The sequence below is a fragment of the Nicotiana tabacum genome, chromosome 22 (assembly GCF_000715075.1).
Source record: "Nicotiana tabacum cultivar K326 chromosome 22, ASM71507v2, whole genome shotgun sequence".
Taxonomy (NCBI): Eukaryota; Viridiplantae; Streptophyta; class Magnoliopsida; order Solanales; family Solanaceae; genus Nicotiana; species Nicotiana tabacum.
In genome coordinates this window covers 99,846,243-99,864,374 of record NC_134101.1, presented here as the reverse complement: position 1 = coordinate 99,864,374, position 18,132 = coordinate 99,846,243, and the positions used below count along the sequence as shown (strand labels likewise).

The 18,132-nt window shown below is 38.1% G+C and overlaps 1 protein-coding gene across 6 annotated transcripts; it reads left to right on the top strand.

Annotated features, from left to right (window-relative positions):
• Window positions 1-3,932: 3,932 nt before the first annotated feature.
• Window positions 3,933-16,877, top strand: LOC142176634 (uncharacterized). Of its 6 annotated transcripts, none has more exons than XM_075244693.1 (10): window positions 3,999-4,147; window positions 4,712-5,118; window positions 6,592-7,152; window positions 7,933-8,238; window positions 8,985-9,184; window positions 9,315-9,665; window positions 9,776-9,976; window positions 11,747-11,817; window positions 15,857-15,996; window positions 16,188-16,877. In XM_075244693.1, exons 3-10 carry the CDS (start codon window positions 7,077-7,079, stop codon window positions 16,517-16,519), a joined length of 1,677 nt encoding a protein of 558 aa, XP_075100794.1. In that variant the 5' UTR covers window positions 3,999-4,147; window positions 4,712-5,118; window positions 6,592-7,076; the 3' UTR covers window positions 16,520-16,877. The 6 variants fall into 6 exon arrangements, with proteins under 6 accessions (XP_075100798.1, XP_075100794.1, XP_075100796.1 ...); XM_075244696.1 differs by lacking the exon at window positions 4,712-5,118 and having other exon boundaries at window positions 4,004-4,147; window positions 6,592-6,631; window positions 6,981-7,152; XM_075244695.1 differs by lacking the exon at window positions 4,712-5,118 and having other exon boundaries at window positions 4,000-4,147.
• Window positions 16,878-18,132: the final 1,255 nt, after the last annotated feature.

Here is an 18,132-nt window from a genome sequence, read left to right as displayed (position 1 = left end):
CCACCATAAATATCATAGATCTCCGCCATCATCATCTTCTTCCACTGAAAAAAGCTAGTCGCATCTTTTCATTAAAAGCACCATCGATTCCATAAACATAATTACTGTGAACCATTTAATCATTATGGTTTACCTATAAAACGGTACAGTTAAATTTTATAACGTAGTTTATAGATACGTGAATTAATTTGATCCAGAAATATGAAATAAATAAAAACAGAAATAAGATTACAAAATAAACTTAAAGAAAATGCAAGTCTGACTATGAACTTAGCCTCTCTGGTAAAAGAAGCAAGAACAATACTAGGAATAATGTCAAAAAATAGCGTTATAGAATGAGAGTTGATTTTAGCTTTTGTGTACTTAATGTTTTGTCCCCTACAATAGATACTAATTTTCTTATTTATAGCTATATTTTGGGAGACAACATCCCCAAATGAAGGTCCTCTTGAATGAGAATAAAACCGTCATTGATGGCTGCATAACGGTTGGCTATAAAATGCAGATATTCTCTATAACGGTTGTTCATTGAATGCTATCCAATATCAACTCTTCCAATCTTTATTATCGGTTACCCTGTCTTCGGAAATCACCCAACACCGGTCTCATGCTTGTAGCCGGTATCAACTTGTTTATTGTGAAAATGGTAATGACAATTAAATTTGATTATGAGATTCTAAAAATACGTGATCTATTTTTATGCTAGTTTGTTAAGCAGTTGATGCTATGTGTGAAATTTAGAAACGGGATAAGAGCAAGGAGCGAAGTGATAACCAAACCGATAGGTCAATTATCGGAGCCTCGAGCTTGTCAATTCGGGGCCTCAAGGTCGACTCTGGAGCTCGGCAGGGAGCTATCGACGGGGGTCAAAATATGACTAACAGTTGGGATAAAATTAACGGAGGCTCTTTATGGCCAATAATAAGCAATAAATGAAGAACAACTACGAAAATAATAAATAAAAGCAATAATATCAAGAGAGTATGTTAGAGAGCAAGTAGAATATTTTTGTATATTTCGTGTGGAGCAACTAAAGCAACAGGGACTTACAAAATGACAAGGATCCCCTTTATATAGGAGGGGAATCCCAACATAGTACAACATACATTAATGACAAAGAAGTGGAGATGAGACAGCTAGATGACACCCTGATGCGGGTTTAGAGTAGCTCGCTAGGCTCTGTCAGTCCTAGCTACGTGCCTTAAGAACTCCCTATTCATACCATAGCCGTGATCAACACTATCCCAGGGTCGGACGTCGACGAACCTCGAGAGAGGAAAACTCGACCATGACCTTGTAGCCTCGATACTTCGAGATGGTCTATTGAGGTGCCTCGATGATGAGAAATTGGACCCCCCCCGATTTCACCGTACACAGATAGTCCTCGCGTTTCTTAGAGAGGATTGATAAGAAACGATCTTGACATCCGACTCTTCGAACTTCTTGTGATGACATCATACTGATGATGCAAGCCTCCGTGATTACCGAAACATCCCGTCGTTTTGCTTCTCCAGGATCATTCAAAGCATTTCGGTTTCTCATTCTTCATAGACATAATGTTGCCGCTGATTCAGCTCCCAAGGACGTGCTAAATGCGCCTTTCGTTATGTCATTTGAAGGCGATAATAGCGTCATCGGTTACGCTGCCTCTCTTTCTATAAATGGGAGCTTCCTGGGACCAACTTTTCATCTAAGTATCTTCCCGCATCTATCCATTCTTCTCTTCTTACCATCCTTATTCATTGTTGTTCATCATGTTTGAGGCCCAAGGCCCTAAGGTTATACGGAACTTCTATCAGTTGTGCCACGACCTATCTCCTGGACCTTCTCTGGTCGAGTGAGATTACGTTGTTTTGTTGTTGTTGTTGTTGTTGATGTTGTTGTCGTCATTGGCTCGGGATTACAAAGCAGAGGGCCGACTTATTCTGACCTAGGGAAATATTTAGACTATGCACCGTTGCTCAAAAGGGAGCTCAGGCTATACACCGCTGCTCACCTCCCCCGATTACCCGGTGCGGCGCCTCACTCCCTTTGCTTTCCATGTAGTGAGGTGGTACTATCTACTAACTGTTACATCCCGCACCGGGGTAATGTCCCAAGAAGTGGCTTTACAATAGTAGCCTAGCAAAATCCATACTAGCCAGTTTTTCACCCTGCCACTTCTTCGTTCCTTCCTACCTCTTCCGTGTCACTTTGCTCTTCTCCATCACTTTCCTCTTCGTCGTCCCCCCTTTTGAAGATGCCATTCTGGAAGATCGAGATAAGACTCCCGAGGGGATTGTGCTTGGAAGATATTGTCTTTGAGGACGTACGCCTGAGGAGATGATATTCGAAGATGTTGTTGCCGAGGATGTACTTTTGAGAGTAGGCTAAGCTCTTAGGATTTTACTATATGTACACCTTCTTGCTTCTCTGTTTTTGTGTAAGGACCCCTTATGGGCTTTTGTAATCATATGTAAGGACCCCTTGTGGGCTTCTGTAATCGAACTTTTATGAATATGAAAATGTTTCATCAATTTTGTCTTTGACGCTTACTGTATACCCTTTATTTACGTTTACGGAGATTCTGAATGTATGACTCTACTGATCGGTGCCAATATCGAGCCCATATGTGAGTGTTTTTTCCTGATTTTTGATTGATTAGTGTGGCTTCCCATGGAGTCCTTCGACGTTCCTTGGATCTAGCCTGGATCGGGCCGATAAACTCTGGTCGTCGGGACCTTCACTTCGACTAGAATGAAAGTAATGCCTTGAGCCTTGAAACCGTGGTTTATCACTTAGGCTCCGCGGTAACTTTTGAGGAGAAATTTGCTTGGAGGCCCATGGACAGGGACTACCTTTGAACTTTTGAGGGCAGTCCCCGAGTAGAGGTTCATTCAAATCCGGACCACCGAGAAACTTGCTTCGAACTTAGTGCAGATAGCCTTAAGGCATTGTAGATAGATCCTGAAAGAGGGTTTGCTCGATCTCAAACGGTTCCCCAGGGCCAAGCCCATACGGGTGGGGCCTAGGTGGTTATTTACTTGGAGCTTAACTTTTTTTTGATGGAGGCCCTCGAGGTGAGGTACCACCTCGGGACTGGTGATGACGCTGTTGGCCTTTTAGAGCTTGACTTCTCGCCGTGGTTGGGTATCACCTCGGGACTAGCGAAGGTGCTTTTGGCTTTTTGGAGCCTAACTTCTCATTTTGACGGAGGTCCTCGAGGTCGGGTACCGTCTCGGGACTGGCGAAGGTGTTATTGGCTTTCTGGAGCCTAACCTTTTTCTGATGGAGATCCTCGAGGTCGGGTACCACCTTGGGACTGACGAAAGTGTTATTGGTTTCCTGGAGCTTAACCTTCCCTTAGATGGAGGTCTAGGCCAGGTATGTTACACCCCGTAAGTTTAACAACCTTTATATATTTATATATATATTTGATATGGTATTTTGAGTGGAATACTTCTGTAAAACAAATAGTTTGAAAAATATAATTTTATATAATTATTAATATTACTACTTTCGAATATGTTTTAAATTATAGACATAATATGAGAAATATTTATGAGATTTTCTTTCTTGTAAAGATATGAATTAATTTTTTTCGCAAGAAAAGAAGGTTATCTTTTTACCATTTTAAGAATTAAGCGTACGAAAATTTGTACTCTTTATATGAGATTAGGAAAATTAGAAGTTGAGAAAATATATGTATTTTTACATGAATATTTTAATGAAATAATAGTGTATGTATTGATTTTATATGGTACCGCATGACCATGATATTAAGATGTATAAAGTGTGTTAAAAGTGAGTAGCATTTTAAGTAATTTGAGGTAATTCTTAATTATGTAAATAATTGGCTAATTATTAATTAGTAGGAGATTAACTACTGCTTAGTAGGTAGATGTGGATGTTTGACGACATAATGAATCTAAATTGTAACACAGGTGTCAACAAGAATTACTCGTAATCTGCACTTGGAAACAAAGTAGTACTCCTATCATTTTTCGGACTTCCTTTGTTAATTACGGTAGGAGGTGACTACTTGAGCTTTTTCTTTTCTGTAAAAAGAAGACCTCCTCGAGCTTGTTTGTATCTCCATTTTGTCCTCATCAAAATCCAATCTTGGCTAAAATGGGTCTTTTTGTATCTTTAGCTAGCTGTCTATTTGGTAAAGTTTCTATCTTTATTGCTTTGCCCAATATAGAGTAAATCGTAAATTTAATTTGTTTGTAATAACTTCAAAAGTAGCTTTATTATCATGGGTTTTTGCTGATTCTTAGAATTAATTCCTATCTTAGGTCACAATCTTAGGGACCCTTTGGTTTCCTTTTTTCTTCTATAAAGTTATGTGCTTTTATAGTTATTGATGATTCACCCTAGTAAAGATTAGAGATTTTCTGCAGAATCTTCTTTTGCTCTAGATTTTGATTTGTTTAATAAATTTAAAATATTGGGGATTGTTCTTGTTGGCGATAAAGTTAAGCTATGGGAATATACATTTGTTTTGGGCTGAATAAGATTTGAATTCATATATATTAAGGGGAAGAGTGAGAGTGGTGTCAATTGCTTGGTAGAAACTGAGATATTGAGGTTGAATAAAATTTAATTGATTGGTAAAAATTGGGATATTGATTTGGTTGAGTGAGTGCAAGGTGGAAGCTCAGGGTTCTGACCTCACTGAGCTTGAAAATTGGGATTTCTATATCATTTTCATTTTCTTTTTTTGTGGTAGGAGAAACTGTTGGAGTTTCCACGGAGGAAGAAAATCAGAATACTATGAATCTTGATCCAAATTTGATACCTCTTGACAACCCAAATGATGACACAATTTGATACACCTTGACAAGCCGAATGATAACACTGAGCACGTGCCAATGCCATTTCCTATTGTGTCTACGAATTTGGTAGAATAGATAGATAGTCATGTTAGTAGGTTTAGGAAAGTTGTTAGACAAAGGAGGAAAAGATAGAGGTCTTGGAAATACGTCCGGTCCAGGGCGTACATGTACATATACGTTGGAATTTGGGGAATCCTTTATTGCGCGTTTCTGGGTTCAAATACTTATACTAGTGCATTTTATATCAATATGGCCTGAATTGAAGATTTTTCCAGAGGGATTGTCAAGAGAATCGGCTCAGGTATGTTAAGGCTATCTCTCCTTTCTTTTGGCACGATCCATACGATACAAACAAAACGAGAAAATGCACAACTTTCGTATATGACTCTATTCGTAAAAGTATTAGAGGTGCCTATGTTCTTGAATTCCCCTGTGTCCTATTATTTTATCATATGTTCATGGGTCTCAAAAAAATACGTAAATTTTGAATTGATATGAAAATTTCGGTACTAATTCAAAGGAGTTTGTTAGACCATCCACTTTAACCTTATCTTTGCTTAATAACTATGAAAATCATTGCAAAGTTTTCTGAATTGATATTTCGTCGTACTTGAATCTTTTATTAAGCACTGGGTTACGGTGACAGTGTTCCTGGAATTGTTGTTCGACTCCTTACATCTTCCAAGTCGTGTTATATTTGCTTCACAAATAATTCTATATCTGGTGTTATTGAAAGTTTTGCTTATGTTCAGTGTAACTTCTGTTTATCCATTCTTCTTGTAGTAATTGAGTGGAAGATAATTTGTCAGCAAAATGATGAGTTATTACGATTGAGTACTAACTAGTGTAGATTAAGAAAGTTATCATCAGAATAAGTTGCTCTAGTGGATTATGGCATAATTCAAATACACGGCTATTATAAATTGTGAATTGTTTGTATCAATACTTGTCTAAACATGCTTCACCAATTGATTAGCATGTAGTTTAGTAACCCAGGTTCAGTAAAATAAATAATTTTTCTCCTTAAATTAATGGGGCCTACTTCCCTTTAAACCTTGATTATTATTTTGGGAAAAGGGTGTCTATGTTATTTATTCCTGTAAAATAATATTAATCAGAGGCAGAATGGTCTTTTGACGTTCAGAGAAGTTTTATTAACATACTTCTCATACATTGCATTCATTCACATGTGCATTTACCCATGACTCAGATGGCGTTATATACGCGTATATAAGTATATATATGTATATGGAATATGAAAAAAGGTTATGGCGTTATATATGCACCACCACATGATTAGCTGGTATACGTTGATGATTTGTCCACAGTAGCCGAGATGATATGATGGGACGTCCTCAGAGGCGTGATGATGTTATGGCATTATATACGCGTATATATAAGTATATGTATATGTATATGGGGTATGGGAAAGGTTATGGCGTTATATACGCACCACCACCTGATCAGCTGGTATACGATGATGATTTTGCCCGCAGTGGCCGATATGATATGATGGGATGCCCTCAGAGGCTAATGATGTTATGAACATACAAACCTATGTATTACATGACATTTATACACATATGCATGATATTATAAATATTTCATGATTTACAGAGCTATTCAAATTTACAGGTTGAGTCATTTACTCTATATTTCTTCTATGTACTTAATTAATGTTGACTTACTGTTATGTTTCAGTTCTGCCTTACATACTCAGTACATTATTCGTACTGACGTCCTTTTGTTGAGGACACTACATTCATGCCTGCAGGTATAAATAATCAGATTGACGAACCCTTACAATAGACGAGGTATGCATTCAGCGAAGGATCGGTAAGACTCCACCTCATTCGGAGTGCAGCCGAGTCCATGAGTCATTGTGTTAGAGTTTTTCTACGGACTTATGTGTAGGCCGGTACCCTATCCCATTTGATGTTGAATAATCTTAGAGGCATTGTAGATAAATGTTCATTTTGTACAATATGTGAGAGGCCTTGCCGATGGATTTGATTCGGGCCCGCAATGCTATTTTTAAATTTCTCCCAATATTTGAATGTTAATGGATTTGATTCGGGCCCGCAACTTAGGTACTGAAATGTTCTGACCATATCACCCTTACTAACTAGTCGTAATTTCTTAATACCATTTTGACACTTTAAGCGTCTACACGGAATACGCCGCCACCGCCGCCGCATCGGAGCTCCATCGGCCACCGCCTTTTGACAAACCCGCTATGTTCCAAACTTTGGGGTTCATATGCATGAAGGTGTATATGTTCGTGTATCAAAAATGATGGCTTATAAATCCACGAAGCGTTTATTTAATAACACAGGTTCTGAAGTTTTTTCTTCGGCAATTTTTCCTTTTTGAGTGAAAAATATTTTCTGGAAAAATATTTATTATGATTTATAATGATATTAGCAAATTGGATAGTGATGAAACTTTGAGACTGAGTATTAAAGATTTATAATAATTCCATGTGTTAGTTGGAGCTAGTAATAGGAATTTAAGAGTTGAGATAATTGTAAAGAAAAATGTTTGTTGTCAGCAGCATAGTTTTGTCCTTCTAGCATAGAGTGTTAATCAATGTAGACAATCCAGCTAGTTTGAGATTGATAGCAGATATCATTGTAGAGTATCATCCATTTTGTTTAATAGAGTAGAATTGATGTAAATGATTCATATAGTGGAACGACCTTTACTAATTTGGAACCAATGGGTAGTTGATTAATTGATAAAGTATTCGCCCGTTCTTGTATGAGGGGTATTGAAGGGGAGAGCACGGTAAAGTTGTTTTAGTGTCACCTGGAGCTGGAGGTCACGGGTTCGAGCCGTGGAATGTGAAGCTTGCGTCACGGTAGGCTGCCTACATCACACTCCCTTGGGGTGTTACCCTTGAACCCTGTGTGAACAGAGATGTTACCCGGCTGCCCTTTCTTGTATGATGGGTATTCTATATATGAAACATTGATCTGAATCGGGAGTACTTGATGGGGGAAGTGGATTCATAGAAAGCAGATATGGTTTGTGTGCGTGCTAGATAAATAGACTACTGAAATTATAATGTTTTTACTTGTTAATATGGTACCTAATTTTAATTCTAATCTGGCAGATTTGAGGATTGTTATCTCAAGGAAACAGGTGTTCTGTCAGAAGTTTGTGTACAATATTCTTAGCCGGTGTCAGTCACATTGGTCCAATTCTGAGAAGGCGTCCTATAGTGGCTTCAAAGAGGGGAAGGTAAACTATCAAGTGACAGAGAAACCTGAAGAAAATAGCATAGGCCACGGTCCTCGGCAAAGTAGTTTCAACGTTGTCAATGATGATTTAAATAGTAATAAGTGGAAGTTAGAACTTGCTTGGCTCTCTAAAGCTCTTGAACCTGCTGTTCAACTATGTAGATCGGTTCTGCCAACAGGTATTTTTCGCTATGAATGCTCCAGTATTTTGGAACCTTCAGGAGTTTGATACTTGTTATCTTGTAGAAGGGTGACTCAATAAGCACATTGCTCTTGGCATGTCAAATGAGCATTAGACTGTACCTCAGTTTATTTGCGGCTGCCCATGTTTTAGTTTTGACTTTATACTCCTTAGTTTTCACTTTTAATTTGACTTCTAACCGCTAAATATAATATTCTTTAATATTATCAGACATTTTAAAGATTGGGGTGATAATTGGATTTGTACAATTGAAATAGCTGGCTTCAAATTCATGGCGTGGATCTACTAGTCACAATGTCTTGAAATTTAAATCTTATTTAAAGGTTTAGAAAACCATTTAAAAGAGTTATCCGTTCTTCAGTATATTGGTGATTTAGAGAGGGAAAGTAAAGGAAAAGGATTTTTAAGTTGTTACAATCAACTTGTTATTCCATCAAAGGACTTTAAAGGTTCAGGATTAATTGCAGACTTAGGAAATTCAAAATCAATCTCAGGTTTGGGGAGTCTATCCTTTTATATCCTACCAAAATTAGCTCTGGTTAGTGGCTACAGTTGCTGATTCTGTAAAAGGGTTTAAGTCTTTATAATCAACTTGTTATTCCACAAAAAGGAATTAAAAGGTACGGATAAATTTTGACTCCTGGGAAATTTAAAATCAATCTCAAGTTTGGGAGTCAATCCTTTTGTGTCCTACCAAAAGTTGATTCTGTATTTCCTTTGCAGGAAATGTAATCGGAGACAAACTTCCACCAACTAATAGGTCTCTTGCAGAGATATTTGCCAGCATTCAACGTAGTAAATTGGGACTCCAGGATTGGAGTCTAAGTGATCTTACCATAGGCTTATATCTCATATATCTCCAGCAGGCATCAACCAGTGCTGTTGAAGATGTTAAGGGTGAAGAAATATCATCTGAGCTGATAGTAATCACTAATTACCAGAACCTTTGTAGTAAAAGTGTTTGGTATTCTGTCTTGTTTTGCCTTTGTTAATGTCAATTTTCCTGTCTGTCATCAATTTAAAACTCTAATGAAGATGAGTCTTTGTGGTTAGGTACAAGATCTCATCTACCACCTCGAGCTGGCTAAGGGGTCTTATAAAGCCAACCCTGCTGCTATTGCTAGGAATACTATGCTTCGAGAAAGCAATGTTATCAAATTCATAAAAAGTTCCGATGTGTTGAGGCCTGGATATTACATGGGAATTGACCATCGGAAGAAACTTGTGATTCTTGTAATTCGTGGAACTCATACTGTGTATGATCTTATAACTGACATTATTTCTTCAAGTGATGAAGAAATCACATTTGAGGGTTACTCTACACACTTTGGAACTGCTGAGGCCGCTCGTTGGTTCCTTAATTACGAGCTGGACACCATAAGAAACTGCCTGAAGAAACACAAGGTGGACCTCTTATCATTTTGCAGTTTGTTTTCCTAGAAAGTTTCGGGTTTAGTTCCCATGTGTCTATAAATATAAAATATTCCCATTCAGTGAGACTTATTCATCTACAGGGATTTAGGTTAAGGCTGGTGGGTCATTCCCTTGGAGGTGCAACAGCTTCATTGCTTGCTATCATGCTCCGTCAAAGGTCATTCCAAGAGCTTGGGTTTAGCCCTGATATTGTATCAGCCATCGGATATGGTACTCCCCCATGTGTTTCTAAAGAACTTGCTGAAAATTGTTCTGAATATGTCACAACGGCAGTTATGCAGGTCAGTAACCTATAATCTGTTGGTTTTTGGATAAAGATATTTTTATAAGGGATAAGGTTCAAAATTTCCCCTTAACTAGACTAAATGGTCTAGATATGCCCTCCATAATAGTTGGGGTCAGTGATGTCCTTGCCATTATGGCTTTTAGTTTAACCTTTTTTGCAAACGGCCCTTCCTTAGAAACTAAGTAGAATTAAGCCATTGATTAATCTCATTAAAATAGGAGAAGGCCACATGTTCAACACGTGGCTAAAAAATAAAACCATCTTCCATTTTTCTAGCACTACCTTCGTCAAGTGACGCTGGAGTCAGCAGAAATCACCATCGTCATTTTCCATCTCTCCATTACCACTTTAAAAGAGCTCCAACCATTCACCTTTTTGAACCATTCTCTGCATTTTTGAGTCGGCTTTCTCCTCCCAAAAAAGCACTAAATTTAACCACCACCGCATTGGAATAAACCACACCCAGCCGCTGTCCTTCTCCATTAAAATCTACCGTGCTTCTACAACCACTAATCAGCCCACCATTAGCTACTCAGAAACTTGCAGCAACCACCTCCGACATCCAAGCCTTCATCCCTTCATCACTCCAACCAAACACTTCAATGAGTCACCACCAGTAGATGGGTCACCTCCAATTTCACATTTGGCATTTTTCAAGCTAAGCATTTCTCTATGCGGGTTAAATTAAGGGTCTGAAATTGATTCTTTATCACTAGTTTTGCTGTTCTTCTTCCAATTATCAAGAAGACAAGAGCCGAGTCATTGAATCTAGAATGAAGTACCTGAACACGCCCCCGTGACGTCCTCGCTATTTGTTGCCGTGAAGCGCGCACTGGATTGCTTCTTTGTGTTGGCATAGATTTTGACTAAGCCTCACCTGCAATGGGCAACCTCTATGCACCACGTGACGCTGCAGCTCTTCGGTTACCTTCGATGGCTAAAATTCTCTGAATACCGTATCTATTCAACAGAATTATACCGGTGGCAACATCACCAAGCCGATGCAGAGGGTAGGCATTACCATTTTCAAGCTCAGTACCGTGTCAAACTCGGCATTACCATTTTGAAGTTCTTCTATGTAATCATCTCCAATGACGACTGCCCCAAAGTCCGAATTTCAGCAGTCAATTCTGTCCAAAAAATCTGAATTCCTCTATTAGAAACCATAACTTGACTGAAAATCCAGCAAATTGTTTGCACCTTCAAGTTACCATCTTCTCTATCCCACCTTCAAGAAAACGGTCTTATATTAAAATGTAAGAAATAATTTTGGAAACATTTTCTTTTTGCGAAATTGAAGTGGAAGTATATACACATATATTACATACATACATACAAATAGGTTGTGCATATAGGCTTCAAGTTAGAGGGGAAAGGGAATAAGGATGACCGGCATGTGGGTTGGGTGAGGACGGAGGGGGTTGCCGAAAAGGGGGGAAATGGGGTAAGGGATCCGGTAAGAGGTGGGGGTGTTAAAAGGGTTGGATTAAACATGTGGCAATTGATAGTGCTAATTAGTCCGATTAGAGATAATTAGTCTCTAATTGTTTCTCATTAGTCAATAAGGGTAAATATGAGCCACTTTGTTAACGGCAAGACATTATTGACCCCAGCTATTTACTGAGGGAATATCTAGACCATTTCGTATCATTCAGGGGCACATTTGACCCTTCTCCTTTTTTCATAATAAATGTGACTATGGAGCAGAATCTGTAGAACCTATTGTTAACATTTGATTGATTCTTTTCATGTTTTACAAATGCAGGGTGATATAATTCCAAGGCTTAGTGTCACCTCTCTCACGAGACTTAGGAATGAAATTCTTCAAACTAACTGGTAAGCAAATGTATCGTTAAATGGTCCTAGGATCTTCTTAATCATTGCTTTGAAGATACATGAAGCTGCATCTTTAGGCCTCCGTTTGCATATTGCTGTGCTTCTTGCTTATCGCGCATTTTCTTTTCTATTTTTGTTCTCCTGCTTGTATAGAGATGGGTTGTCTCTTCCTTTAGCAACTGTCTGTCAATAGTTAAATCAAGGACCAACTATTTTCTTTGTACAATTCCTGACTCATACATTGACTGTTTTTTCAAGTGAATGATATAAAGACTACATCTACAACATTAGTGACAACATCAACAACACTAACCAAGTTGTCTTTTTCCTTTTGTTTTTCCCTTTAAGAAATTGCTGTGCATAAAAATTTAGATGGAATATCTATAGTTTCTTTCTACCATTCCTGATGCCTGGACTCTACTTTTTTTTTTTTTTTTTTTTTGGGTAAGGTAAGCTATGATGCCTGGATTATACTAGATCTCTAGCTTGAATGAGTGAGTCAATTTTGTAGGCTGTCACTGGCAAAAGTAGTTGGTTGATAGTTACATGAAATACCCAAATGATGAAATATTTTATAGTTTCCTGCTAAGTTCTCAGTTCTTTACAACTCAAAAAGGCAACTCTATTTCGTTCAGTCTGATTTGGTTAACTGGGGCAAGGATGATGCAATGTCCGCGAAAAGTTCATGGCTATATCAGGGCTTCTCTGCCTTATTGGTGTAAAGCTTTGTATTCGTCATAGTTTAGGATCGGCACCCAAGGTGTAAAGATATGATCAGTGAAGTTGGTGACACATGCTATGATCAATATCCAAACAAGATCTTGATGGGTCCCCGCGCCGGCACAATTTCTCCCCCCTTTGCCTGGTCGAGCTATTGCTCCGACTCGATATAGATAACATAGTCCATGCCCATACTTTAGTCAGCTCTCTCTCTCTCTCTCTCTCTCCTTTCAACACTCCTGGCAAAACTACGAAGTCAAGAAGAATTGATGGGCCTGACATTGTCTTCACTGCTTTCACTAGAAAAAAACACAATTATAGGAAACGCATGTCCATTTTTCGAGGTAACAAGAGCTATTATTGGGATGGAGATGAACTTATACAGGTGTTTCTGGTTGACTTTTGGAGCACCCGCTAGGTTTCTGTTAGTATAAAGGATCATTCTTAGAGAACCATGTTGTGTAGGTTCTCTACTTTTTTTTGTATAGAACTGCTTATATGAGCTGGTTTCCTACAACAATAAATTCGTTCCTTTATCAAAAAAATATGGACACTATTTTGATAAGTTCAAAAGATATAAGATTATTAGCTTATCTTAGCTCACCTTCTAGTAAAGAGAAACTGTCCATTTAAGAGGAGGTAAAATCTGCTGGGACGAAAGAAAAAGGAAATTGGGTCACTGTTGTCAAAAGCGAAAAGCTCTAAAAAGCGCTCCAGGTTGATTGGGGCTTTAAGCGCAACTAAAGTGTGGGCTTTTGTAAAAAAAGGCGCAACTAAGGAAAAAAAATAAAAATACATATATGTACTTCAAGAAGAAAGAAACAAATTCACTCCTATTGTTTGCTTCAACAGCCAATACACTTATTAGCTGATAATATTTGTTGTTTAGTACCGCTCAGTTCAAAATAAAACTCATGGGCATTGAGGCACGCACCTTAGTGGCTTGCCTACACTGAACCGCAGCTTAAGCGAGGCGAAGCGATCTCCTTAAGCTTTTCTGTGCTTCAGGGCTTAAGCGTGCCTTAAATGAGCCTTTGACAACAACTGATCATGACTATTGGAGTAAAAGGAACCTAGTTCATTCATGCTTTTATGTTTATAGGGTTTTTAATTGCTAGTTTGGCTAGATGATGTTCCTGTTTGTAGCATTAAGTCATCCTTTAGACATTGTTTACACTAAATAGATGAGAGAGCTTAGCCCTTTGGGCTATGGTTCAATAGTGAGCATGCAACGCCTGAATTGTGGTTAGGCGCACGTCACAAGTTTGAACCCTACCATTGACTGAAACTTGGTGTTTAAGTGGGATCAGGGTAGAGGGGTGGGCCAATATTCTCCTGAGTTCCAAACCTGTGAGCACAATTGGGATTGAGCTAGCTAACTCACAGGGGATTCTCAGTTATATGTCTACGCCCTAATTTAAAAGATCAAGTTGCAAGAAAGAGGACATTCCTATTTATTTGTTTTAGGTCTTTGACACGTCTCTCACATGCTGGACTTAAATCTTTTTCCTGGTCCCCAAGCACGTCAACCATATTTGTTGACGGGTGACGCTGAGACTTGAACCAAGGACTTTTATCCACTTTGATGCCATGTTGAATTGTTTGAACTAAACAACAACAACAAAAAACCCAGTGTAATCCCACAAGTGGGGTCTGGGGAAGGTAGTATGTATGCAGACCTTACCCCTACCTTCAAGAAGGCAGAGAGGTCGTTTCTGAAAGGCCCTCGGCTTAGGAAAGATAAAAGGAAGGGCAGCAACAATCACACTATATATAAAACCGAAGCAAAAATACAAAGATACAATCCTTCTAAAAAAAATTCAAAGATACAAAACTAAAACTGAGTATTGTAATCAGAAGGCCGAAATGAAAGCAACGACAAGTAATCACATAAATCAAAGAATACAAAAGTACACAAATAACGCTAACTCATGTACTAAAGCTATTGTTACAGACAAGGACAACACTAAGCGACCTATTCTAACCGTTTACCTTTATTCTCGACCTCCACACCTTCCTATCCATGGTCATGTCTTGCCTAATCACCTCTCCCCAATACTTCTTCGTCCTTCCTCTACCTCTCCTTAGGCCCTCCAGGGTCAACCTCTCACACCTCCTCACTACTGGTGCATCTGCGTCTCTCCTCTTCACATGTCCGAACCATTTAAGTTTCGCCTCCCTCATCTTGTCCTTCACAGGGGACACGCCCACCTTATCCCGAATAACTTTATTTCTAATTCTATCGAGCCTGGTATGCCCGCACATCCATCTCAATATCCTCATTTCAGTCACTTTCATCTTTTGGATATGAGAGTTCTTGACTGACCAACACTCAGCCCCATATAACATAGTCGATTTGACCACCGCTCTATAAAACTTACCTTTAAGTTTAGGTGGCACATTCTTATCACACAAAACACCTGAAGCGAGCCTCCATTTCATCCATCCCGCCCCAATACGATGTGTAACATCCTCGTCGATCTCCCTATTCCCTTGTATAACCGACCAAGGTGTTTGAACTAACTGATCTGAAAATTCAAGTTATCAGAGGAGATGTTTTTATTTGTTTATTTCAGGTTTTCAACATTTAAAAGTAATTTATGTTTTTTTTAATGTTAAGTTTTCAACATTAAAATTTATGCCAATGCATTAGTGCCTTATCTTTTTGGAGGTGTGGGGGGCTAGAAGAGAAAGGTGTGGGCCATTTGCATGTAGTAGTCTATTTTCTCTTTTCCCTCTCTTTTCTCTCTTTTTACAAGCTCAGATTTGCTAAAAGGATTTGTAATATCCACTCTGGAGCTTTTACCTTTATTATTTTAGATATTTGTTGACCCATGGTGACTTGAATTCATCCAAGTCAACTGGGACTTTAATTTACAGAATATTGGTTTTAGTTAAAGGGGCAAAATATAGTTATTTGGCATAAGAAAATTAATTATACATAGTCAAATTAAGGGTAAAGGGTAGCTCTACTGGTTTCTTTTAGCAAGGGGGTTGCAAACCTATTTTAGCAGCACAAGGAAGGGTAATCCATAAGTTCTACACGCAGGGTGATAATGTGACTTTATCTCTTAAACAAGAATAAAAAGCACTACTTTGAGGAGACAGTTATGATGGTCGTATGTCAGAATCTTAAGTTTTATTTCTTTCTTTTTTTATGATAAGTTTTATTTCTTTTTCTTTTCCTCTTTCCTTATTTCCATCTTGTACTACCTTAGGGTTTGGGTGGTTTCATTGTTGGCAGTTAAGGAGGCGGGTGGAAGGTCTATAATGATAAGATCCATGCTAATCTTTGTCTTTCCTGTTATTTGTTGCACAGGGTGAGTGTTCTCCAGAAGGAAGACTGGAGAGGTGTCATAGATTTGTTCACAAATGCGAAGCAGGTTGTGTCTTCTGTGCAAGATGTTGCTTGGAAACTTGCTGATTATACTAAATTGCCAGGCAATGCAAAGTACTCTGGTATGGGAGAGACTTCGAATTGATCAAATGTTCCGTGACATTTGCATTTTTTGTTTTCATTTATTTACTTTTCTGGGTCTGGAATAAAAGAGTGTGTGTGTGTGTGGGGGGGGGGGGGGGTGGTTGGTGTGTTGTGTCTGTTTTCAATTATGTTACTTACATATCCTTTCAATTCTCCTCTACGTATTCAGCTAATTCTGGAGTCCAGCCTTCTCCTATTACCTCCAAGCCATCGGGCAATGCAACTTCTCTTGTAAGACGGGAAGAGGCTGGTAGCAAAGTAGCTGATGAGTTGTTTGTGCCGGGAAGTCTCTATTATCTAAAGAGGAATGCAGATGCTAGAATCAATGGAAACAGTGGCGAATATTTCACTCTTTTGAAGAGACACCCAGGTGAACATTTTCAGAGGATACTTCTATCAAGCAACATTATTTCTGATCACAAGTGTGAAGGTTATTATTATGCCTTAAGAGACGTTCTAAAAGGTTTGCCAGGTTCTCCTGATGAAGCTATTTTCCGATGAATACCTATTTAAACCTGTAACATTGTGTAAACTATAGTTTTTTGGTACTTTAATAATCCTCAGAAATGTCCCAAGTTCCCTGATTTGGTAAAGGGAATTTTGGTACCTCTCAATAAATTTGATCCCCAAATTTATTCATTAGTCTTTTTATTCTCTTTGTACCCTCTAGTGCTTGCTCAAATCTTTGAGTCGTGTCCTAGGAAAATTCAGTTATTTCAATTGACTCAGTTAATTGTTGCACTCTTGCAACTCGTTGGGTTGTGTGTTTTCATCGTATTCTATTGTATTATTGCTTTTAATACAACGGATGTGTGTTTTCATTGTATTCTATTGTATTGTTATTTTATATATTATATATAACATTTGCTTTCATTGTTTCTTTATATTTATTGTAGGGAAAAGTACAGAAATAGCTAATTTAAATACAAACTTACCAACCTCTAGCCCAAAATTAGACACTTACCAAAAGTAGCCCAAAATTAGATATACACGTAAGGAAGGATTCTTCTATCCGAGAATCACGCTAAAGATCTTCCTTGCATTCTCTACCTCGGTAAATCACGACATTCTCTCTCAAAAAATTCTCAAAAGGAGCTCCAAATTTTACTCAAAATCGATCAATTTTACTATATACCTTTGCAATTTCTGTGTAGATACAGCTTTTGCAATTTCTGTGTAGAAGGAACTACGAACTGCAATCAAAATCAATCAAGGAATTAGTGAGTTTTGACCTAATTTCAGTTACACCAAATATAAGTTTTGAAGATTTTGTAGACGTGATTTCGAAACAACTTATGATAGATACTTCATTGAATGATATTGAAATCAAATACATTATCCAAAATAGTTCTTTGCCAATAGTGATACACAATAGTATGAGTGTATGTGTATATCTTGAGCTGCAAAAAAGCTCAGAATTTACAATGTATCCCCTTTGTATAACATCGAGTGAAAAGGATATGGACATGATCTGCTACAATTCCAATTATGCTGTGATTTCCTCAGAATGTGCACAAAGCTCAGTTGTAGAGGAGAGATACAATGGCGATACAATTAAGATGATCGAGTTTGGGGATGGAGAAGACTGGAATGATACAGAATCTGATGAAAATACAATAATAACTGACCATCAACACATAGATGTAGAAGAAGGTCAAATTTATAAAGACAAGGCAACGATAATCGAAGTCATGAGGCACTTGGCAGTAAAGGAAAAATTTCAGTTTAAGGTGCATAGATCAAGTGAAAGCATGTATCAAAATATTTATTGTATAATTATGTATCTCAATGTATATCGTAGTTGATGTTAGAAGCATAATTATGCAGAAAATAAGTTGTTGCTTGTAAGTATGTGGCTGTCACCGTCTAGTATTGTATAGTCGTTGTATTTTTTCATCTAGTATTGTTGATGACAGTGTGTATCACTATATCATTGTATTTCATTTTGCTCTGTTTATTGATGGAAAAGTTTATATCCTTGTGTAGGTACTGCCTAGTATGCATCAACAACAACTGTGATTGGTATTTTAAGTCTTCGAGCCTGAAAAAAGCAAACGTTTTCAAGGTCAGAAATTTCAGCAAAGTGCACTCATGCCCTCTGAAAGACAGATCTT

Bases quoted from the DNA above. Each gene is read 5' to 3' on its own strand.
- LOC142176634 (XM_075244693.1), top strand. From the start codon at position 7,077: ATGCATGAAGGTGTATATGTTCGTGTATCAAAAATGATGGCTTATAAA. The intron at 8,239-8,984 runs GTATTTTTCGCT...TTTCCTTTGCAG, and splicing joins TAGATCGGTTCTGCCAACAG to GAAATGTAATCGGAGACAAA. The intron at 11,818-15,856 runs GTAAGCAAATGT...TTTGTTGCACAG, and splicing joins GAAATTCTTCAAACTAACTG to GGTGAGTGTTCTCCAGAAGG.